The 25,434-nt window shown below is 44.1% G+C and overlaps 1 protein-coding gene and 1 pseudogene across 2 annotated transcripts; both read right to left on the reverse strand.

Annotated features, from left to right (window-relative positions):
* Positions 1–2,765: 2,765 nt before the first annotated feature.
* On the reverse strand, positions 2,766–6,416 carry LOC103713892 (putative L-type lectin-domain containing receptor kinase S.5). The gene is made up of 2 exons (XM_008800943.6): positions 4,998–6,416; positions 2,766–4,060 (listed from the first exon to the last, which is right to left on the reverse strand). Exons 1-2 carry the CDS (start codon positions 6,316–6,318, stop codon positions 3,204–3,206), a joined length of 2,178 nt encoding a protein of 725 aa, XP_008799165.4. The 5' UTR covers positions 6,319–6,416; the 3' UTR covers positions 2,766–3,203.
* An 11,631-nt stretch (positions 6,417–18,047) lies between these two features.
* On the reverse strand, positions 18,048–23,008 carry LOC103713890 (putative L-type lectin-domain containing receptor kinase S.5; annotated as a pseudogene). Its single transcript, XR_016399030.1, has 2 exons — positions 21,661–23,008; positions 18,048–19,122 (listed from the first exon to the last, which is right to left on the reverse strand). The product of XR_016399030.1 is annotated as a putative L-type lectin-domain containing receptor kinase S.5 (transcript).
* Positions 23,009–25,434: the final 2,426 nt, after the last annotated feature.

Consider the following 25,434-nt stretch of genomic DNA (forward strand, 5'->3'; position numbering starts at 1 on the left):
ACGGATACCATTCTAAATGGTAAGTTAACTTGTTCGTTGATTTTTTTATCTTTTGATATGCAATGTATTAAGATTTTTGAGAATGACTTTTAGAATTTTCTACCAATGTTATATTAAAACTCTCCATTATCTGATGGATAAACAAGCGGTTAAGCACGCTTTAGAATCTATATATGTGCTAAAGTTGGTGACGAATATCCATTCCAAGAGTCTTCTCCAATTTGTCTGATTTTTGGACCATGCAGGTGACAGATGACTAGTCCTATAGACATTGGCCAGGAGATATGACTGACATATATATATATATATATATATATATCAATGACTGGGTCGACCATCATCTTCTTTGGTATGCTGCATATAACTTGAACCTTTACTCCTGGGTAAGACCTGGGTCTTTCCCTCTCATCTCGACGGATGGTACATGAACCTATCGCTTGCAGACAAAACACCCATCACCTCAAAGGAAGGAAAACTAGGGCGAACAAGGAGAGGGAGGAGAACGTATGAAATGGAACATGGCATCTGACCTGAACTGAGAAAGTTTTTGGTGACCTGCACCGAGCCAACATGTGTACGGATTGACCATCTTTTCCATTTATAATCCTATCTTTTACCATGTTCAGAGAAACTCCGTTTAGACAAGTAGGGATATAAAAAAGACGCCAACCTAACCCTAAAGGAAGAGTAAGACTGCAAGAGATACTTTACGAGTAACAAAATTCTTATAAGCACCGACCATATCCCAGTGGGCCCGAACGATAAGAACTTGTTGGGTTTGTGGAGAAAAAAAATATGGTCAACAAAAAAATAAAAAAATATTTTTTATTTGATTAGAGTTTTCAAAGAAGAGCGACGTAAAAGCAGCATTTTCATAGAAATAAGATTTCTATATTTCATGAAAAAAAAAATCATGAAAGGTATAGAAAAACTACGTTTCCACTAATTGAGAATTAAGATTTTTGTTTAAGTAAAATCTTTCTCTTTATTAAGGGAATCAAAGGAAGAAGGACAAAATCCTCAATCTTTTCCTAGACTAGCTGCAAGAGTAGTAGCTTCTCAACAGTCAAGGCAAAATTCATACATCAACTACCATAGTCGCTACACCTCATAGTGATGTCATTTGACAAATAAAGAGGACCAAGAAGAAACACTTTTCTATCCGCGAGAGTATAATAAGTATTTCATACAACTTTTTCAGAAAATAGATGCTCAATCAAATATAAGTCATTTTAAGATGTGCCACTTTTTCATGATCAACTAAACATACTAAAATAATTTTTTCAGATATCATATTTCCAAAAATTATCTTCTCAGAAAAAATATTCTAGTAAAAAAAAATAGTTTCACAAACCAAATGAGTCCTAACTTTGGCCATTAGATTACTTTCTAGTTACGTGGGATTTAATGCATAGTAAAGTCTTTAATAATATCTAAAATTTAGCCTACGACCAAGTTTCAATATACTATGCCATGTCACATTGGCCATGTATGATCTTAGAAGTTTCAATACGCGTGTTGAGAGTCAAGTTATTAGCGTATGTCCAATAGTTACGGTGACAAGTGCAAGTTGCAGAAGATTCATCGTCCAGCAAGCAGGGTGACTCTTACCCATTATGAAACACCTTCTCTTTTTTTTCCTTTTTTCTTTTTTTTGCTTATGTAATTTGTGCAGGTGAAAGAAAAATTTGTATTTGTATTAAACGTATAAAAAATCATTGTTTGTATTGAAAGTGTCACTAGAAAGGGCCTTGCATGCGTGTAATTAATGGGTGGTCATTTTTGCTAATTATCCTCCTAATGATATGGTCTCTAAACTAGAAGATATTCTAAACACATGATCAACGTGGTCAACTTGGGCAGCCGGCAAAAGTAGGAAGGTTATATAAACATAGAAATCATATACATATGGTAGCTGTCGCATTTCCCGAGCTAGGCCTTTTTTTATTTGGTAAATGAGAGCTAGGCCTTTGATTCGTACCCACATCCCTTTCAGTGGAGTTATCTTAATCTCCTAAATGCTTATCCCTGCTGTGTGGTGGACCAGCATCTGCTTACTTCTTCCCCTTCACTCCATTTCTACGATCCTTCCTAATCATCATTCAAAATTCCAACTTCGATCATTCAAAATCTACCATCCCTCATGAGACAAAGAGAATGCTTTTGGCATTGATGGAGGCCTGAGTTCAGCCAGAAACCACCCTCCTGACAAGACATGTACATATATATTCTAAGAAAGATAACATTAAAGAAGGGCATGTCCACATCCGTACCTGCTTTGTCCCGAAGGAAGACTTAAGGGTAGGTATTGTATTTTCTGTTTTATAAATTTTTGTATTCATATAAACACTCGTTCTGAATATTACAAGAAAAAATATTGATGTGACCCACCAAGACCATAGTTAATTAGAGAAGCGCATATGAAGTGACCTTCTAGATCACGTATGCATTGCGAAAAACTAATAAAATTACAGATTGGATGACTTTTTATATAGCCTACCACTTCAAAATATTTTATGAGCTGGAGGAGAAAAATTGCATAGAACTTTTCGTGACTTGTTTTCTGATTTTATTAGGTATATCTATACTTATAATATATATATTAATAAAAAAATACAGAGCAAATAAAATTAAAAGACATGCCTTAGACATCGTACTAATCTCATTACAGATAAGTTAATATGTAACTTTTCTGTTTCTTATCAATTTTACAGTATGTCAAATGCCAGTTTAAAAGAGAGCAATGAAAAAAAAATTACATGATAGATTTATAATTGCTTGATGAGCCATAATAAAATATTATACAGATCACACTATGTTTGAATACAATGAATGGTTTGTACATGGAAGACATTAATATAATGTTACAAGGACCATACTTATAATTAAGCATTTAACTAGAAAACTTAGGATCCTCTCATCAAAATTGATGAAAAGATTCCAAATTTGAAGCCAACAAACAGAAACAAACAAAGAAAAAGGGACACAAAAGAGGAAAATAGAAAAATTAGAAAAGAAAGTTGGCAGCTCGCACACATGGACCCAAAACATTTTTTCTAACTACACCGAGCCAGCCTATGCCGAGCCCTCGGGGAATCACTGCCCATCCTTTTCTCCCCATAATAAAATAAGATAAAATTAAAGGTGGATCGGTCGGTCTTCTCTACCTTCCTCTATTTATGCATTTTTAGAACCATGGAACGTCACACCAGGGCATCGCTGGCTTCCACGTGTCCCTCCGTGCTGATATACCGTGGGGTCCACCCCGAGGATGACGGACAGTAGGACGACGTCACCACGGTGCTGGTCAACCTACTCGACTCCCCGTCCTCCGCCCCCTCGTCGTCGATGGGCCCCGCCGCCGGCCACACGAACGGCGGCTTGAACGGGGGAACCGCCGGCGGATCCACCGACCGGGATATGATCTGGACTATCGTCGCCGTCTTCGGCCGATCCGCCGGGGTGGGGAGGCTGCACGCCAACCCGAGCAGGAGGAGCCGCTCGACGTCGGCGGCCACGTAATCGTCGGCGTAGGCGAGGCGGGGGTCCACGGCGTCGAGGAGGCGGCGCTCCCGGTATAGCTTCCAGACCCAGTCGGCGAGGAACTGGAATCCGGCGACGTCGCAGCGGGGGCGGCGCCCGCAGACGGTCTCGAGGACGACGGCGCCGAAGGCGAAGACGTCGGACTCCCGGGTGGCGCGGCCGGTGTGGAAGCACTCCGGGGCGATGTAGCCCATGGTGCCTGGGACCCCGCCGAGCTCGCGCTCGGTGTAGGAGGTCTTGTCGATGTCGATGGCGCGGGCGAGGCCGAAGTCGCCGAGGCGGGCGTGGAAGGCGGCGTCCAGCATGACGTTGGAGGCCTTCAGGTCGCGGTGCACCACCTTTTGGTCGTACTCGTTGTGGAGGTAGTGGAGGGCCGAGGCCACGCCGGCGATGATGTTGTAGCGCCGCTCCCAGCTGAGCAGAGGCCTGTCGTCGCCGCCGAACAGGTGCTGGTCTAGGCTGCCGTTCGGCATGTAATCATACACCAAGAGCAGAACACCAATCTTATGACACCACCCTATAGTTAATCACCACCATTCTTGTTGTTAGATCTCCTCCAAGTCTCTAATTTATTTTTTCTTTCAAATTTTACTTTTCCATAGTTGTGTATGTATAAGAAGACAATATAGCAGCTTAATTTTCAATTTGTTATTTGGCTACCATTTGATGATCGAGACTACTTGTTTGCCGAACAAAAAATTTGTTTTATGATCCCCGAATTGAGAGGAATTAGATTTTCAATCACCATAAAACATATATAGATGTATTTTAAAAAATAATCGGGTCCTACTCATAATATGACAGTCAAAGCAAAAAAAAAAAAAGAAGACTTTATTTCTTTTAAATTTTCCTAGAACTCCTTGAGTTTTATCAAACTTTAATGGATGCCGTGCATATATGGTCTCGTTATACATATTTTAGTGTACAAAACAAGCAAAGTAATGCACTAATATGTTGTGCTTGTTGCAATTTATTTCTCGCGACAAAGGGCCTGTATCATCTTCTCCGGAAGCACCGCCGACGCTTGGGGCGTGACAGTATTAAGGTTATCTGGGTCTTAAATTAACATAGAGAGTCAAAATGCCACGCAATTGATATTGAAAGGTTGAGTTGCCGAGATGTTCAAGTCCTTAATATAACAATAACCAACGTGACAAGCAATTTCAAATTCCCGTAATAGATTTCAAAAATAATTTTTTATATCACACGAGATGCTGACCGGTTCATCCCCTACCAACTCCATCTGTTAGCCCGTCCCCTTGGGACAGATCTAAAAGATTTAGGACACAAATCTATATTCCTGAAAATTTACATGCAAAGAGAAGGGTAAAGAAAACTTGAGAAACTTTAAGATCAAAAGTGGGATATGGATCATGGAACAACAAATTGCGAGGCAAAATTAAGAAACTAAAAGAGAGAAGGAAAATGAATCTTGGGAGTTTTGAGAAAATTACCAACTAAACGGACGAGATGCTTGTGGCGGAGGCGATTGATGATACTGAGCTCGTGAATGAAGTCGTCTTGACCACCCTTGCTGTTCTCCCTCGAAAACTTCTTCACGGCCACCTCAATCTTCTCTCCCGGGTTGTCCCCCGGCAGCACTCCCTTGTACACCATCCCAAATCCCCCTTGTCCAAGCTTCAATTTCTCATCAAAGTTATTCGTAGCTTTCTTTAGCTCATCAAACATGAACTCCTTTGGTTGCCCCGGCAGACTCTTCAACTTGTCAATCAACAAGCTGGGGTCGTCCCCCACCGGGCGCCTCCTCATATAAAAGAACACCAGGAGGCCTAGTACCAAGGCGGCCGCCGCCGGAACACCGATCGCCACGGCGAACTTCCAGGCAGGCCAGCCTCTGCTACCATCATTGCCTTCAGAGAGATCCTCGACGGTTAGACTCCAAGAGAGAATGCAGTTGAGCTGGTACTCGCTCCCGGTAGAGGCCGAGAAGCCGAAGTACGACTCTCTAAGAAGGTGGGCGCCGAGGTCGAGCGACGAATTAAGCACGGAGAAGCTCGGCTTCGGCTTGCCCTGGACCGCCATGTAGATCCAGATGTGGCGGTCGCCGCCATCGTAGTCGATCCAGATGGTGTAGTTGGTGGCGACGGATGGAGCGATTTGGATGCCGAACGGGGTCAGCGAGGCGTAGGCGATGGAGGAGACGTTGTTGATGTCGAGGCCGACGTGGTTGTTGTCGGGGTCGTAGGGCTGCTTGAAGGTGTCGAACTCGACGGCGACGAGGTGGTTGTTGGGGTCGCCGTTGAGGGTGGCGTTGGTGAGGCCGAGGAAGCCGGCATCGCTGCGGGCGGGCATGTCGAGCTCCGGGGCGATGATGAAGGCCAAGCCCTCGCCGGGTGTGGCGTTGTCGACGCGGTAGACGTTGATGGAGAACGTCGTGTTGAAGGAGGCGACGTGCTTGCCGCCGCTGCCGGCTGCGTCGGCGTCGGCGATGGTGGTGGAATTGGTGGAGGGAGCGGGGAGGTCTCGCCACAGGGTAAAAGAGTGGCTGAGAAGGACGCGGCCGGACTTGTTGACGAGGTATTCGACGCTGTTGAGGGTGTCGGGGGTGAGCTGGAGGGCGCCCTGGTTGATGTTGGCGTCGTCAACCATGGTGAGGTTGGTGTGGGCCTCGGATATATCAAAGGAGGGGAAGGAGAAGTTGAGGGCGGCGGCGGCAGCGGCGGTGGGGGGGAGATGGAGGAGAAGAAGGAGGAGGAGGGCGGCGGCGGCGGCGGCGGCGGAGGGGAGGCGGAGGAGGGGCAGAGGTGCGCCCATCTCAGGGGGGTAACCAAGGGGGAAGTAGGAAGACGGGTTTGGTGGGGGGCTTTCCTGATCTTTTATCGTCGGAGATCGTGTATTTAATATATTTGAATTGGTTGGTCTTTCCGTTCAGATTTACTTCTCTTAATTAACTTCTTCTCCCTATAGTTGTTATTATTGAAGGAATACACTATAAAGGCTTTGTCAAGGTGATTGTCATTATACGGTAATACGGATAATGTATTTAATTTTTATTGATTTTTAAATTACCGTGGAATATCGTATTCCAGTCTTGTATTGTCTTCCGAGTTTTACTTGCCATAATTTTCAGTAATCTTTCCATGCCATATCAATCACAGGCAATTTGTATACCGCATTAATTCCATTTTTGCTATTATAATTCGAAGTTATTAATGTTGATAAAATTATAATTAAAATATAAATTTTAATATAAAGAAAATTACTTAATCTGATCTCCATTCAAAATTTTCAGGGCTCACAAGATAACCAGAGCATCGTTTTCAAGCATGCACCAAGCTAGTCTTTTAGAAACATTTGATAACTATAAATAAAAGAGTTTATGCACCAAATATGGCTCATCTTCCCGCACCATAGCTTCCATATGTAGTGTTTGTGTAATTTTTTTTTTAAAAAAAAGTTAAGCATCAAGAAAAAACAAAAAACAAAAAAAATATTTTTTTATTTTTTTTTTACACCCTGTGGATGTGGATGCGGCCATCAGAGTGAGGAAAGGAAAAATGCTTTCAGATGAAGTCATGTGCGCATAAAAAGTTGCCTGAACGACTAAAGTAAGACTAGCAACTGAACAACAACATACCTCCTGTACTATGATATTAATTACAGCTAGTGATTGAGACGTGAGGGGGAGGGGTAAATTCGTTAAATGCTGCCAAGGGACTTTTGAAAGAAAATGCAAGAGCAGGGTGGCTGAATTGAGATATGGCTGATTTCCGCCAGGGTGTTGAATGAATTATAATTCGAGCATAGTGCTTTTCCTTTCTTTCTCATATTTATTTTTATAGCTGCTGATCGAGAAAAAAAAAAGTAAGCAAGCACTTGTAGCTCTTGTCTCTCTTTCTTTTTTTTATATTTATTCTTTTTTTTTCTTTTTTTAAAGTATTTTAGATGAAGGATTTTTTTGGCATGAGATAGAAAGCTTGAGGTGGTGGCGAAGAATCACCACCTCGCTTGACAACACTGTGAATTTTTTCTTAAAGCGACAAAAAATGATATACGCGCAAGACATGTCTCTCTACGATTCCGCATCTTAAATATTGAGAACCGCAACTTGGGGGGACAAAAAGGGGCAGAGAGGGATCCAAGGCGAGGCTGTCAGCTGTCCTTTAATAAATAATGATGTTAAGGCACAAGGGAAAATGGGTTTGGTGCAGGTCCTGCCGAAGGCACTGGGAAGTGTGAGCTCATGTGCCCGAGAAGAAAAATACCAAAAGATTGAAAAGAGAAACCGAATCTCAAAATAAAGTGACTCGGCCGACATCTATTTTAAATCTAAATCAACTTATTTTATTACATATATTTTTTATAATTTAAAAAAATATATAATTAAATATTATAAGAGACGAACGAAACGTTGCATATTACATACAACCTCAGGTGAGATTGATCTTTTTTCACCTCGGCATTAATTGAAGTGAACAACTCTAGTAAAAATCGAAAAACAAAGATCTTGAGTTGTGGCAACACTGAAATCAATATAATTACCGCTGTATCCTGCTCATGTAGGATGGTTTCCACATTATAAACGTGCAGTTGTCCGTTATTTTGTAATTAATGTACATCACGTAACTCACGTTAAATCGGGTAACATCTCGATATACTATTGTTGGTGGAAAAATGGACCACCCCACAAATGTAATTATAGCACCCAAATCCATCAGCAAGCTCGAGCTCATCCTAAGTGATGGAGCTCTTCCGCTCTCGAGCTCATCCTAAGTGATCGGGCTCTTCCGCTCTCGAGCTCATCCTAAGTGATCGAGCTCTTCCGCTCTCGAGCTCATAGACCAGAGAGCCGAGACCAGAGAGCCGAGACCAGAAGGCCGAGACCAGAGAGCCGAGACCAGAAGGCCGAGACCAGAAGGCCGAGACCAGAAGGCCGAGCACAGCAGGCCAAGCCCATGCCTTAGCCAAATATCCAATTTCCACCTAACCCTCTAAGGGACCTGACAACTCCACTACAACCTGCTGCTATCTCCAAGCCATCAAGGCATAAGATCTCCGCAGGTATTCGCCACGACCTGCCATTAATGCATGAGACTCCCTCAAGTCTCCGATGCACTCAGTCATTTAATGAACACGGCCCAAGACGATCTCCGGATCACTGAACCATCAGAGCGTATGGCTCTACCTGACCGCCGGTTCATTCAGTAATAAATGCACTTACCATCCACGGACCCCAGGCCCACCACGGCCGGCGGTTCAACAACTCCAACAGGTCCGATCGACCGTGACAACTCCCTGGTTCCGGTCTGATCCGGTCCCGTTCTCCACTACACCATTAATGGGCTAAATCGTGCCCAATTATCAAAGAACAGGACAAACCTCCTGTCACCTCCCAGGTAACCAAATCCTTTTATAAAAGGAAGCCTGGGGGGGAAGAGGAAGGAGAGGACTCTCCGGACGGACACTCTCTCCGAACGGACTCTGAGAAACCCCTAACAAAAACTCCCCGGACTGAACCCTCCGGGAGGGGGTGGGAGGAAGCACAGACACAATTGATGACATCATCCTCTTCGTCTTCTTTATCTTATCCAAATGTTCTTGCTGTCTTCTCCATATACTCTCTTCCCTGCTCTCTCCACATACTTGCCCCCTCTGACTTAGGCATCGGAGGGCCGGCGCCGGGGAGCCCGGCCACCGGTTTTCCTTGCAGGACTTGCACACTCCCCCGCAGCGGAGGACGCAGCCAGCCGGCGCACCGCCGTCCGCCCCCTGCAGCAGCGGAGCTCCTCCTTCCCCGGCTTCACGGCGGCCTCCGGGTCCAATTTCCAGCAACAGTTGGCGCTAGAGGAAGGGCCCGAGTTCGCTGCCATGAAGCTAAGAAGCAAAGGGGCTTCCAATGCCTCTCAACGTCCTCCACCTAGCCCGGAGCGTTCCGTCCGAAACTCATCACCTCCGACCGAGTCAGTTCATCAAGTTCGGCCGGAGCAGTTCGATGCCCTGGTACAACAGGTGCAGGCCCTGGCTACCGCTGTCCAAAGCCTGCAACCCAGGGGCATCCCAACGGCACCGCCTCCTCCGGCTCCAGTTCAACCGGAGCCCCCTACAAGCGGGTTTCCCCTTTGAGTATCATGCTCCAAGTCCCAAACGCTCAGTCCAAAATTCACCATCAAGATCTTCGGTAGATCAAGTTCCACAAGTCCAACTCGAGCACTTCGATGCGCTTGTGCAGCAAGTCCAAGCGCTAGCTATTTGCAGCCCAAAGCCTGCAACAAGTGGAGGCCCCTCCTGTGCCGCCTCCACGGAATCATGTGAAGCAGAGGAAGAAACTTTCTCTTGACTCCCGAGCCATCTCGAATCAGGCATGGCTCCCGCTGCAACGACGTATGTGGGGGCAACCAGTGAGAAGTAGTAGTCCAAGTCTCACGTCAACGAGTTGGGGGGAAAGAGAAATAAAAGCTGAGGTCTGGAGAAGGAAAGTTATGGAGCTTTAAAATGGGATTGTAAGCCTCTGTGACAAAGGGTACAGCCCCATTAAATCCCATTATCCTTCCAAGTCTTCTGTCTTCCGGCAGCAAGCAAGAAACCAGCATGTACTCCCTCCTTACGGGCGTAAGTCCTTGGGACGGCGTCCGCGACATTGCTCCCCTTTCAGAGCGTCGCCATCACTGAAGCCCCCGTCGAGCTCATGCAGACCGAGCTCAGAAACCCGAGCGCAAAACACCTAAAAAATCAAGCCAAAGAAGGCCGGTGCCGAACCAAGTCCTGAGGGACTTCGAAGCTCGAGAGCTATCAAAATATCTCCAAAAGGTACAGGACGCCACTTTGGCTTCAAATAAATTCAATATTTTATCTATTTTCAGGTTAGCCAACGAGCTCGGCTCGTTCTCCTACCCTGAGACGTCAGGATGCCCCAATATATTGGGATGCCCTGCCGCAACGGGATGCCCCGATCTGTCGGGATGGCCCGAGACGTCGGGATATGAGTTAGCGGTCCTCTCTGACCGGACGAGCTCGGCTCGTGCTCCATCGGCTATGAGTTAGCGGTCCTCTCTGACCGGACGAGCTCGGCTCGTGCTCCTACCCTGACCACGGTCAGGATGCCCCGAGACGTCGGGATGCCTCGATCCGTCGGGATGCCCCGAGACGTCAGGATGCCCCGGCTATAGGGATGCCCGAGACGTCGGGAGATGAGTTAGCGGTCCTCTCTGACCGGACGAGCTCGGCTCGTGCTCCATCGGCTATGAGTTAGCGGTCCTCTCTGACCGGACGAGCTCGGCTCGTGCTCCATCGGCTTCCACCGTCGAGCTCGGCTCGTGCTCCCCGAATATGAGTTAGCGGTCCTCTCTGACCGGACGAGCTCGGCTCGTGCTCCATCGGCTTCCACCGTCGAGCTCGGCTCGTGCTCCCCGAATATGAGTTAGCGGTCCTCTCTGACCGGACGAGCTCGACTCGTGCTCCATCGGCTATGAGTTAGCGGTCCTCTCTGACCGGACGAGCTCGGCTCGTGCTCCATCGTCTTCAGCCAACGAGCTCAGCCCGCTCTTCTATTTTTGGATTTCTCTGCCGACGTCCCCAAAGAACGGAGTCCGAGCAGAGAAGCGTCTTCAGTCGCCTCGGCGCAAGGACGCACACGGTACAAGGTACCCATTCATTTAATGTCTTTACATTCTCATTTATCTTTACTTGGATTCTTCTCTGCCGACGTCCCCAAAGAACGGACTCCGAGCAGAAAAAGCGTCTTCAGTCGCCTTGGTGTAAGAACGCTCACAGCACCAGGACGATCGATGACTGAACTACTTCCTTCGTCCGAGCCAAAAAGCAGCTCGGACTCGGAAGTCGGGGGGTAGTGTTGGTGGAAAAATGGACCACCCCACAAATGTAATTATAGCACCCAAATCCATCAGCAAGCTCGAGCTCATCCTAAGTGATGGAGCTCTTCCGCTCTCGAGCTCATCCTAAGTGATCGGGCTCCTCCGCTCTCGAGCTCATCCTAAGTGATCGGGCTCCTCCGCTCTCGAGCTCATCCTAAGTGATCGGGCTCTTCCGCTCTCGAGCTCATCCTAAGTGATCGGGCTCTTCCGCTCTCGAGCTCATCCTAAGTGATCGAGCTCTTCCGCTCTCGAGCTCATAGACCAGAGAGCCGAGACCAGAGAGCCGAGACCAGAAGGCCGAGACTAGAGAGCCGAGACCAGAGAGCCGAGACCAGAAGGCCGAGACCAGAAGGCCGAGACCAGAAGGCCGAGACCATGCCTTAGCCAAATATCCAATTTCCACCTAACCCTCTAAGGGACCTGACAACTCCACTACAACCTGCTGCTATCTCCAAGCCATCAAGGCATAAGATCTCCGCATGTATTCGCCACGACCTGCCATTAATGCATGAGACTCCCTCAAGTCTCCGATGCACTCAGTCATTTAATGAACACGGCCCAAGACGATCTCCGGATCACTGAACCATCAGAGCGTATGGCTCTACCTGACCGCCGGTTCATTCGGTAATAAATGCACTTACCATCCACGGACCCTAGGCCCACCACGGCCGGCGGTTCAACAACTCCAACAGGTCCGATCGACCGTGACAACTCCCTGGTTCCGGTCTGATCCGGTCCCGTTCTCCACTACACCATTAATGGGCTAAATCGTGCCCAATTATCACAGAACAGGACAAACCTCCTGTCACCTCCCAGGTAACCAAATCCTTTTATAAAAGGAAGCCTGGAGGGGAAGAGGAAGGAGAGGACTCTCCGGACGGACACTCTCTCCGGACGGACTCTGAGAAACCCCTAACAAAAACTCCCCGGACTGAACCCTCCGGGAGGGGGTGGGAGGAAGCACAGACACAATTGATGACATCATCCTCTTCGTCTTCTTTATCTTATCCAAATGTTCTTGCTGTCTTCTCCATATACTCTCTTCCCTGCTCTCTCCACATACTTGCCCCCTCTGACTTAGGCATCGGAGGGCCGGCGCCGGGGAGCCCGGCCACCGGTTTTTCTTGCAGGACTTGCACACCCCCCCGCAGCGGAGGACGCAGCCAGCCGGTGCACCGCCGTCCGCCCTCTGCAGCAGCGGAGCTCCTCCTTCCCCGGCTTCACGGCGGCCCCCGGGTCCAATTTCCAGCAACAACTATGTATATAAATGGGTGGCCCGGAGATCCTCAAGTAAGTTCATTCGGAGATGACTTTAAAAAAAAATTTTCTTTCACACTATTGTCTCATTATTCTGACTTAGGCAATGAAGAGTCTTCGTCGAAAATTTTTCGGCAAACGAAATTTTTATAGGTCATCTTCGAAGGAGACCAATTTTTTCATACCTCGATCACCTCATTTAGTTTGGTTCTCACCAATATCAGAGCAAGCCAAGCAGCGCTCCGACCTCGATTCGCGGTTCAGCGGCAACACTAAGAATCAGATGTATTTGAAGATAGAATTTGAAAATAAACCCTCTGCTTTGACCACACTTTTTACAAATAATAACAAAAAAAAAATTCAAGTTCCCCAAGCCTCCGAGCTCCACTAGTTTTGAGTCTTCGAACATGAACGCTTGGAGACGACGCTCTCGCAACTAAGCTTCTATGCAAAGGCTATAGCCGACGAGGAGCAGCTGCTCTGCCTCCTCTAGTATGTAATCACTGCTGAGCCGGGGGTCGACGACGGCGAGAATTCGATCCTCGTCGTGGAGCTTCGAGACCCACTCGACGATTGACTCGAATTTGGAGAGGATCGGTTTGCAAGTGCCAAAGGCACAAACATTGGACTCGCGAGTGAACTTGTGGGTGATGGGGCACTCAGGTGTCAGCGATGTTAAGGATAGTGTAGAATCTCTTGCCGCTGTTGATGTGAGAATAGGGCTTGAATGGGTTGAAGTCGGCAGGCCCAGCCGACTCCAAACCATGGCCCAAAGGAGAAGCAGAAGAGAGGACCGCGATTGCAATTCAATGCTTCGTCTTCCTCAGAGCATAATGGGCGGCATCTCCGCGGCCACTTAAACGACCGTCGATTACGTTCAACCGTTACGAGAATCGCGGCAGTGAATGAGCCGAACCTCTTCGAAAACCCCTGTAAAATCTTCTCAAACCTCTGAACAATCCACCACCGATGAGAACCTCTCCTCCCTCTCCTTCTCCTTCTACGTTGGTCGTCATGCCACCCCGGCCAAGCGCCGTCCAAAGCTTCCTACTCCATGAGCCTCTGGGAGTCAACGCTTCAAACCCCAAGCTTCAATGGTGCAGTTAATAGCTTCTAGGCTGAAGCTCTAGAAGCTATTGACCAAGGAGTTTTTTCACTGTATTTGGAGCTGAAGCTCTTACGAAGTTGGCCACGAAATTAGAGCAGAGAAGTTTCAAGTCGGAGACTACCATATTCATAATTGAGGGTTTTATGTTTTTAATTCAGGTTATATTGTCTCCTTCAATGTAGCTTCTAATGGTCCATTCCTATAGTCTCTAAAAGTAGGGATAATTGACCATTTGTAACCAAGTGTTTGTGGTGTCACTGAGTGGTGAAAGTAAAAGAAAGCAGCAGTATCGGTTATTTTGAGTTCATTTGCGTGCATTATTTAATTAGGGCTTATTTTTGTACAGCCATGCAAGTCCACCATTGGAGGTGTTTAGAATCATCGTATTGTCAAATCCTCATTCTATCACCAACAAAATTGGTATCAGAGCCTACCTTACCAAGTCAACATCCACTTCTCTCTGTTGCTTTTAGTAGAAGACATGTTCAAAGATTCAATTCTAAAAAGCTGGCTAGAAGATATTATATTTAGATTTTTTTAGTCTTATATAAGTAATCAAAATCTTTTTAATTATTAAAAAAATACAATCCAGAAATAATAATACCGCAAACTTTTTTTTTATTTTTTTTTAATTGAATGGGATATCACTCACGAAGCAACAATGAATTCTATACAAGTAATTGTCAAGCAAAATAAACAAGCAATCTACAAACCAGATGTAACACAATTTTTTAACCTGAAAAATTCTTCGATGTGAAGAAAAAAAATCATGGAACCTAGTCCAGCCAAAAATCTTTCATTATTTAAAATAATAAAATTATAGGCTGCACAAATATAAACAAGATTTATTCTTGGCTTTCACAAAAAATATTTATCCTCAATAAGGCATATTTTAATAATAAACAATAAAATAGTGGATGGATCTCACCAAGTGTTGATCCTTGAAATTATCAATGAAGAAGGCTTTTCAAAAATCCAAACAGTTGAATCTGTAGCTCTCAATTAATTCGTAGAACAACATATTGAAATTCAGCCAAATCTAAATAAAATCAACTATCTGATCATACAACAAAGTAACACCCTTTTCTTTCTCTTCTTTTCCGTTTTCTTTTTGTTTTTTTTTTCTATTTCCTGCAGTCCACATTACCCGGTTTTCACGGTTACTATACTATCAGGCCAAACTGTTTTGGAAAAGAAAAACACTGTCACGTTATCTTATTCTTTTTTTTAATTTTGAAATGATGTGGTCCCATATGAGGAGAGACTACACCAACACTAAAGACTACCAATCTACATGGATCTTTGTATACTTCTTCCAAAGTCATGACATATTCGCTGGGCTAAGAATGTATAATTTCTATGAGAAGAGATAGGAGGCTTCCCATTCTTTTCTTTAAAATAGATATGGAGAAAATTACATTTTTGAGGATGGGAACAAGCCATATTTCAGTCCATGGTCTCCTTCCTCCTTTAGCCGCGCTGCGTGACTGACTAATTTTCAATTTAGCTTTATAACGCGGTACAGCGGAACTTAATTGACTTTAAAGCAGGTTTGTATCCAAGTGGGAAAGAGCTGCACGTGCATTTAGATGGGAAAGACCCTGCCACTTAATTCGCCAGCATCGCCTCCATCGCCTTTCCGTTTTCAATTTCCCCCCTTTTTTGGTCAAAACGGCAATTCATATAGCTCTAATGTGAGTACATCCTGCCAAATCAGAAGAAAGTAAATAATACAGCTGTGGCGGTAACTCCACCGTGGAAGTCCAATGGATCTCCCCAGAATGTCGTGCAACATGGGAGGCAACCCAGTCAGCAGCCCTGTTTGCCTCCCGAAAAATGTGCACTGCCATAAACTCGTCCATCTCCATCGCCAGTCTGCGGGTCTCCCGAATGAGCGGATGTCCATCCCCATATCTATCAGCACCCCGGATCCAGTCTATGACTACGGAGGAGTCCCCCTCAAGATACAGCCGGCCAGCCCCGAGCACCCGCCGCGCATAGGAAATACCCGCCCAGGCAGCCCACAGCTCTGCCCCAACGACCGTGAGCCCCGTCGTGCCCCAGCCTCCTGCTGCGACCAGACTCCCAAAATGGTCCCGTATAACAAATCCAGCCCCTCCCGACCTCCTGTCCGTCATCACACTGCCATCAAAATTCACTTTAAGATAACCAGGGGGTGGGGGTACCCAGGACACAATGGCAAACCTGGGCGCTAAAATAGCACTGCGGGTACCCCAGATGTCCATAGTCATCCCAAGTGAAGACTCGCCAAAGCAAGAGATAACCTCCCCAGCCTGAAGCACAGCTCTCTCTGCGACCATCCTCGCCGAGAACCTCCTGCCCTCGAACATACGAGCATTCCGGTCCAACCAGATATGGTAGGCCAGGTATGCCCTAGTAATGCCCACCTCCACCAGCCTAATTTCCCCCCCCCCCATTTCCCCCCTTTATTCTCCTCCACCTTTCGGTTCCTATTAGTCGACCATAGACTTTTTGACCGCGACGGCACCGTGGACACAATACCCTTTGCCCAAAATTTGGGCCGCTCCTTGGAGCTGACGTGGCTGCAGACGAGGCAGAGGAGGAGGATGTGCTCGACGTTCATAGGCAGTTGCAAGTCAAGAAGGTGGTGCTCACCGTCGGCAAAGACTAGGGTTGGTACTGTTCTTTGCGATCGGTCTAAAAAGTTTAGACTAGAAATCTATAGGCTCTGTTTGGAAAAGTTGTTGGCAGTAGAGCTTTTGGAAGTAGAGCTTTCTGAAGTAAAGCTTTTATAAAAACTTGTTTGATGTTTGGTAACTATATGTTTAAAGTGTCGTAGCACTTTAACATTTGTTTGATAAACAAACTAAGAAAATACTTTTAGTATGATAAAATGACCATAAAAGATATTGCATAGTATTATACAACATAACATAATAAAATATAATAGGTATTAATACATAAATATATGATATAGTATAAAAAAAGATTAAAGAGAAGTCCATATGCTTTTTGATCAAATATGAGGAAGGTCACCAAGTTGTGACATGAGAGAAAATAAATAAATAAATAAATAGGTAAATTGTTAAAGTCGTGAGGAAGTCGCCGAATGGAGGCGATTGACAATATCGAGATTAAGTTATATTTTGGCCATCCTTCTTGTTATCTCTCGATTTTATTATTTATTTTTCTCGCAGTCACCGCTATCTTCTCCGTCGGGAGCCATTGGAGATGATGCTGAAGTGGCTGCCAAGTCCAAATCCAAATATGGCCAAGTATGAAACCGATGTTGAGTAGAATTTAACAATATTGCCCAAAGATGCAATTTTTCCATTTATGTTTTTTTTGGAGGTTGTGATAGTAAATCAGATAATTTGATGCTACAATAAAGCAAATTTAGGTTTTGCATTGCCCTCACAGCCCCCAGAAAACACAATAGCCAACAACAATTGTTAATTGTTGCAAGAACGGTAAACAACAGCCAATAATAGGTATAATGATAGCTATTTGTCAAAGTCACTGTTTATTAAATAAATATTATTTTCAAAATCGATTATTAAATATATATAAAAATAATTTTTATTTGACGATCAAAGAAAGTCAGAACTATGAATCCAGACGGCTGGATACCACAACATAATGACTTCACTAATCGCATCAATTGACACCTATTTTATTAGTTTATTTTGAATTGCTAAAAAATTTTATTGACACACAATAAAGAAATCTGCTATTAAATAATAATGGCCCGATGCTTAGAATATTGTTCGAATTACTGCACTTTTTTTCTCTTTTTTTTCGATTTTGAATTGCTAAATCTTTTACCAGCTCACAATAAAAATTTCTAGCCTTGGAATTTTAAGCGAAAGAGTTTATAATGTCAATCTTTCTCTTGAAAGGTAATTTTGATTCCTAATTCTTCCTTAAAAACATATATTAACGACAGGAGAAGAGATAATTGAAGGAAAAATTGACTTCTCAATTCATAATCACCAAAAGTGAAGTAGACTTTCAATCTCTCTCCTTTTTTTTATTGAATAAATGAGAGTAAATTTTGAAAACTGGCTAATGTTGTAGATTAGACATGATATATTAGATACTTTTTAGAGAGAGAGAGAGAGAGAGAGAGAGAGAGAGAAGGAAAAGTATTTTATTTTAAGATTCATATATCTACTTGTTCTTCATTTTCATTTATTATTTTAGCAAATTACACGACAAATAAATCCTAAAAATCACTATGGAATTTTCCCTCTCCTATATGTCCAATCACTCTCTAATTCTCTGCAACATTACATCACACATGCGAAATAAGACCAATATTCACATGGAGAGAACTAGGGAGGAAGAGTTCCAAAAGCTCAAATTTTTACACAGGAGGCGAGAAAAAAAAGAAAACTAACAAAAAAAAAAGTTGCTGCACCATTAAAATCTAAGAAGCAAACAAGAAGCAAGGAGTGAATTGTCCAGGCTTGTCGCCATTCCAGTAGATCCGATCAGAAAAGGAGGAGCAAGCCAATTAATGCCTCACCTATCTATTCACAGTTTCCCTTCATCTTCCATCATCTTTGATTCCTTATCCCCTCACCCTGGAGGCTGGAGCTGTCGCTCTCCCCCTCCTGCACGTCCAGGCTGAGGCTCTGCCTGAACCACTCGCCGGCCGACGACGTCCCGGCACTGCTGGTCAACCTGCTCGACGTGTCCCCCTCGTCGATGGCCTCCGCCGGCAACACGAAAGCCGGCTTTAATGGGGGCACCTCCGGCGGCGGGGCCGAATTGGAAATGATCTGCACGATGGCCTGCGTCTTGGGCCGCTCTCCGGGGCTCGGGTGGCTGCAGGCCAAACCAAGGAGGAGCAACCTCTCTGCCTCCTCCGGCTTGTATCCAGTCCCAAGCAGGGGATCGACGGCGTCGAGAATTTTCGGCCCTCGCGGTGGAACCGCCAGACCCAGTCGACCAGGGGCTGGAAGTTGGCGAAGATCGGGCCGCAGCCGCAGACGACCGCGAGGATGACGGCGCCAAAGGCATAGACATCGGACTCTCGCGTGAACTTGTGAGTGAGGAGGCATTCTGGAGCGATGTAGCCCCTGGTGCCGGCGACGTCGATGTCGGTGTAGGAGGTCTTGTCGGTGTTGAGGGCGCGGGCGAGGCCGAAGTCCCCGAGGCGGGCGTCGAAGGCGGAGTCGAGCATGATATTGGAGCACTTGATGTCGCGGTGGACGACCATCTGATTGTACTCGTAGTGGAGGTAATGGAGGGCGGAGGCGACGCCGGTGAGGATGTTGTAGCGGCGGTCCCAGCTGAGCAGCGGCCGGCTGGGGCCGCCGAAGAGGTGCTGGTCCAGGCTGCCGTTGGGCATGTACTCGTAGACCAGAAGCAGCACGCCGTTTTTATGGCACCACCCTGCAGGTGCAACAATCAAGTATTATTAGCTTGGGTTTTTTTTGGTTCGCGAACATTCTTCTAATAATTAAAATTTTGATAAATATTTTCTTCAAATTGATACTTATTTTTTACTCTCATAAATTATTATTTTTCACAAATACTTCTGAAATAATAACAATTATTTCAATACTGTTAATAAAAATCATATTTATTTTAATTAAAAATAAAATAAAATTTTGAAACCATTTTTTTGGTCTTCCATCACAATCATGTTATAAATATTTTAATTATTTTAATTTAAAACAGTTAATTTTTTAACGGCGTAAATATATATGTAAAAAAAAGTAAAATAATTATTTTATAAAGATATATTTATAAATATTAAGTATTCATGCAAAATTTGATAGTTAAATAGATATTTATGAAAAAAAAATTAGCTAAAATTTTTTCAACACGATGAGCAGGGGTATTGTTTTTAGATTAGGATTGATTGGGTCCTAACCTTAGCCAACGTGCAAATTGGGCAACGTCGTCCTTTTCTTATGGGATGGAGTATCTTGGTCAAATCTTTGAATCGATCAACGTCAACGGCGGGGGATTGAATAAAACAGGAGAGAATGATGAAGCACAGCCTAGCCATCCATGGCCGATTGATGCATGGGTGGTGGATAATGAAATTGAAATAAAGTGTACATGAACTCTTACGTCACAATGCATTGCTGCCAATAGGGTACACATGGGAAGATGTCGCTCTACAGAGAGAAATTATTGGATGGATGGCGGACCAGTCCAATAGTCACCCGCCACATCACCTATAGCACCAATTCTGAATTGCTATATTGACCATGACCGCTTAATAAATGCCTCCGAGTTGGAGCATAAAGATGCTTCTTACTTGACTGGAATTTTTTAAAAAAACGAAAAAATTGTATTTTCATAAAAATATAATTTCTATATTTCATAAAATTTTTTTTTTTGTAAAAACATGAAAAAGTTATTTTTCCATGAGCTGAAAATTACTCTGTTTTTTTTTTTCAAATAAATCCTTCAGCATTAAAGAGGCATTAAAGACCTAATTTTTATTAAGAATATAATAGAAATTACATATAATTTTTTCAAAAAAGTAAATGGTCAACCAAACATAAGCACTCTGTAAATATGTCACTTTTCCATGGTCAACCAAATATGCCAAAAGTATTTTTTCAGGCATCCTTTTCCTAAAAATCTTCTTCTCAAGAATTATATTTTTAGGAGGAAAAATGTTTTCCGCAAACCAAACGAGCCATAATCAAAACATTTTAAAATAAAATATGTTGTCTAGGTGGTTTGATGTAATTCATATTTGAATTTTTCAAGCAAGACCTTCTGCGAAGGATTACAAGAACATAGCGAGAAGCGGGGAAAATTGCCTCTACTCTTTTGGCAAAAAAGTAGCTTTATTTACGGTATTAGTAGTAATACAAAGTGATATCATCTAAAATTAATTCACCTAATATGGGCCGACACGTTGCAAGCAATTTCAAATAGATTAAAATTTTGGACTGCTTCAGCACTATAATTAAAAAAATTTAGGAATAGAAGAATGATTATGACTTAATAAAAAGAGTTATGGCTTATTTCTTGATTTTCATCTCTAATTGTAATATATTCTTGCTCCCACATCTATATAAACTGGGCTAAAGAACTCTAAAAGAAGAGGCACTCATAGCTCAAATCTCTTATGATAGTACCAACTTTAGAGTTATATGAAATGCCGTTATTACTATAAAATAAAAAAAAACTCTCATGATGAGAGGCTCTCAAGCCCTCACCTATCATTCAACCTTTTTTTTTTTTGTAATTAAGTTGATCTATAGCTTATCAAGGCCGAGGTGAAGACCAAGGCCGATGTGAGAAATCGCAACTGACGAGAGAAAGCCAAGGTGAAGACCAAGATCGAGGTAAAGATAAAGGCTAAAGTGAAAATCATAATCGGGACGAATCCGAAATCGAGCTGCCAAATTTGAGTTCGAGGTGAAAAAACTAAGGTCAGGAAACCGAGGTGACATTGAGGTAAAAAGATAGAGATGAAGGAGGTCTGATCAAAATGGACAATATTCTATACTAATTTTTTATATATTTTTTATTGTTAATCTAAAATTCTTGCTGATTTAGATATCAAAAGATCTAGTCAAAGAAAATCTAACGAGTTTTTTTTTTTAATATGTATAGATCAGCATCTCCACGTGGATTGACTGGTGGCTTTAGGACCATCATAGTCGACGCAAAGACAATGTCAAATCATTATGGTATTCCATCATGACTATTGGTAAAAGAGAAAAATTAGGCTTCTACGTCAAATTACCAAGTACCAACATCATATCACATCATGTCAGCATACATCATCTAAGGGAACGTAAATCATCAACATCATATGATGGTTGACCAAGTAAGATATTCTAAAAAGAATATCTCCTACTTATATCCTTGCACGGTGGGTCCTATTTAACACTTTAAAACAATTACTAGCGAATATACCCTTCAGAAAATTAGGAAAAGAAGCAGTCGAAAACTCACCGCGCAGGGGGACAAGGTGCTTGTGGCGTAGGCAATTGATGATGGTGAGCTCGGCCAGGAAGTCATCCTGGCCTTTGCTGCTGGCCCTCGAGAACTTCTTCACTGCCACCGTTACGTCGTTCTCCGCCCGGAGCAACCCCATGTACACTTCCCCAAATCCCCCTTCTCCTAGCTTCATCTTCGTATCAAATTTATTGGTAGCCTTCTTGAGGGTCTCAAACTTGAACTCCCTCGGCATCCCTGGGAGGCTCTTGAGCTTGTCGCTCAATACCCGGCGGTCCAACACCCCCACCCTCTTCCTTCTCTTAGACCGCGCCACCAAGAGCAGCATAGCTACCACCAGTGCCCCAAGAACCAGACCACCGGCGAGGTACCACTTCCACCAGCCCGGGTTCCGGTCGTCGGGGAGCTTTTCGACCGTTATGTTCCAATCTAGCACGCAGTTGAGCTGATACGTGATGCCGGTGGAGGCCGAGAACCCGAAGTATGACCACTGTCGGACGTAGTTGCTGATGTCGAGCGAGGTATTGAGGACGGCGAGGTTTGGCTTCGATCGGCCGCGGACGGCCATGTAGACCGAGATATGGCGAGCGGCGCCATCGTAATCGATCCACACGGTGTAGTTGATGCCATTTCCTAGGGTGGCGATCGTGATGTTTAATGGCGTCAGCGGGGTTGTGATGTTCGAGGCGACGCTGTTTAAGTTGAGGCCGACGTGGTTGTCGTCGGGGTCGTAGCTCTCCTTCACCGTGTCTAGCTCGACAGCGACGAAGTTGTTGGAGGAGTTGCCGTCGGTGGTGGCGTTGGTGAGGCCGAGGTATCCGCCATCGCTGCCCGGCGGGGGATTCGCGGTGTCGGGAGCGATGACGAAGGCCAAGCCTTCGCCGGGGGTCGTGTTGTCCGGGCGGTAGATGTTGATGGAGAAGGTGATGTTGAAGGAGGCGACGTACCGAAGGGGGTGGTCTCGGTCCTCCCAGAGTTTGAAAGGATCCTTAAAGAACACCCGGCCGGACTTGTTGACGAGGTAAGGGCCGACGTTGGAGCTGTCAGGGGTGATTTGGAGGGCGCCCTGGGAGATGCTGGCGTCGGCCCGGATGCTGAGGTTGGTGTTCCCGTCGTCCCCGGTGAAGTAGGGGAATACGTGGGTCTCGTAGGAGACGGAAGAGGTGGCGTTCGTCTCCGAACGAGCCTTGGGAAGGTGGAGGAGGAGGAGGAGGAGGGAGAGGAAGGAAAGGTGATGGATGTTTGGTGATTTGGTCATCGTAGGAGAGCTAACAAGCTTAAGGATAAGGAGGGCTTTTAGTTTTGGGATGTTACATTTTCTCTTATAGAAATGGAGGGAGGAGAAAAAGAGAGAGGCTGTTCGATTACACTTCGGGTCCCCATCTTGAGTCTTTCCCCTCTATTTCCCATTGTTAATCATATTCTTACGTTCGAACAAACAAACCTCATTTATATCTTTTAGTGTATGTGTTATTGGTGTAGGTCAAAGTCATAGCAGTGCGTTCCCTGCAAGGGGGCGTGTATTTATCAGCTTGGCTCCAGTTTTATATTTTTCTCTGTTGTTTTCTTGTGGAAAAATAGCTTAATCCTCTGCTTCCATGTACCTTGGCAGTTAACTCCATTGACCTGGTAATCCAGGTTATTATATTAGTTTTAGTCAAGAGTACAGATCCTATGAACTTTTAATTGCAGTAAAATCCTCAAATCAGGTTACGTGGCGAATTATGACTAGTGGCTGCACAAGTTTTGGAGCATAGTATGTCTGATGACATTTGATGGATTACTTTAGCACAACCATTAATCATGCGATATGCACAAATCGAACAGTACAGAACGTAATGTACCATATCAATTCAGATATCTGGCACAAGTGGCGTTCCGATATTCGGTGCGCCAAAAAAATTACGTATTGGATCGTAACAATATTATACTAGTGTGGAGACGAGGAATCTTGATTCAGATATATTACTTATATTTCAGGAATCATATAAATTATCCAAGAAGCCCCTACGTTCCTTCTGATCTGACTATGGGAAATTTCATAATAATTTTTGCTGACAAAGTTTCTCTGATGATGCTTTGAATTTGTCCTAATAAACTACCAATTTAAAAAAGAACTACAGGATTTCAGGTCATCAATCAAATAAACCTCCCGTCACCAAATTCGTGGCACTTGGCCGTACTCCAATAACCCAAATTCTAGGGCAAAGTCGTGCCTGCCCTCCACCTTCTAGATAGACGGTAGTTTCTGGGAATTCACTAATTGGAAGGCAGAGACTCTTTGGTGGGGGGCGCAACGAAGCTTCGTCAGAACTTCGCTGGCTTCCTCCTCGAATTTTTCAAAGGCCGAGCGTTCTCTGAAAATTATATCAAAGGACCTTTCTCATTCAACAGTGCCATTTGGACACCTTGGTTACATCATAAGACTGCGAAAGACCCATCTTTGCATCTAGGATTAGTCGTCCATTTGCCATAGTATGATTAGATTATGATAATCTTTAGTGGTCTATACTATGGGCTAATGGCGGTTTCACTGGGAGTAGTAGGTATTCAGAATCTCTAATTACTTAAAACACTTGCCTCCTTCCACAACAGGCTAATTTTTATTGCATGTCAATTGGCTAAATCATTGATCTTCTACAATAAGCTGAATATCAGAATCTAGGCTTTTGTAATTCATAGAGAAAGAAAATTGAATTGGTCTTTCTTTTTTGCCCATTCCTTGGAGCATTAGCTCTTTTCTTGCTTTTGTTTCCTACTTATTGTTTGATTTTTGTCAGGGACCATTTATACAGAGTACTTTGGTGTAGTCTCCTCAGGGCTTGTTCTGTTCTCTAGATTTTAGGGTGTTCTCCCCCCTGGGGTTTGAATAGGTTTTCTTGTACCTTTTGATTCCCTATTAATGAATTGGTAAGGTTTTAACAAACCTTCCAACCTGTCTTCGTTGGATGCATTTCTTAGGGGAAGAAAAGTATGTGACATGAAGTTTTCTGGTCAAATAACTAAGTATTTAATCTTTCCTGCAACCAAACCTTATGAAGGAACATGTTGAAGGTCAAGCAACCTTGCCACTCCATTCAACCATATGTAAAGAATTCCCCACAAGATTAGGTGATACTCGAGAGCCATATAATAACTTGTTATGATGCCTCTTGGGTTTTTAGACCAAAACATTCCACTTGGACATTTTCCCCTTCAAAGATGTAGCCAAATCAAGCACTTGCTATATAATCTCCAAGTGAATTATTTATACGAAATGTACTTCTACTCTCTTGATCACTATCTGTTACTTTCTCAATGCTTTCATTTTTCTCTCAACGCCCCCGTCATATCCAGCTGAGCAGTGTTGCGTTCTAACTGGTCTACTTCTGAACATGGACTCAACCAATTGGTCCAATTGAGGCTCTTCAGACTGAATTCATCTTAATTTTATTGTTTTAAGCGGATTTAATTCATAATTAAGGTTATTAGCCCTCAACCACTTCTGTGCCCTTAGTGAGTATAACTACCCGGTAACCGCGAAATATGATTGTTTGGCTACCCATATTCTTTTGTGGTCATGTTTTCTTAACTATGATGGTTCCATGAACTTTGCAAAATAATGACTTGAGACTAACTATTGCCATGACGGCTTAAAAATAGACTGCTAGTTAGCTCTTATTGAATGTGTGCTACATCTTCAGGCCTGTTTCCTTTCTCCTTTCATATCGAACTTACTAAATATTTCCATTTGAATAAAATTCTGGTGGCCAGGCCTCCCTTCTCATCAAA

This window comes from Phoenix dactylifera, chromosome 18, assembly GCF_051530095.1.
Source record: "Phoenix dactylifera cultivar Ajwa chromosome 18, Ajwa_hap1_PhDact_Kaust_v1.1, whole genome shotgun sequence".
NCBI classification, from domain to species: domain Eukaryota; kingdom Viridiplantae; phylum Streptophyta; class Magnoliopsida; order Arecales; family Arecaceae; genus Phoenix; species Phoenix dactylifera.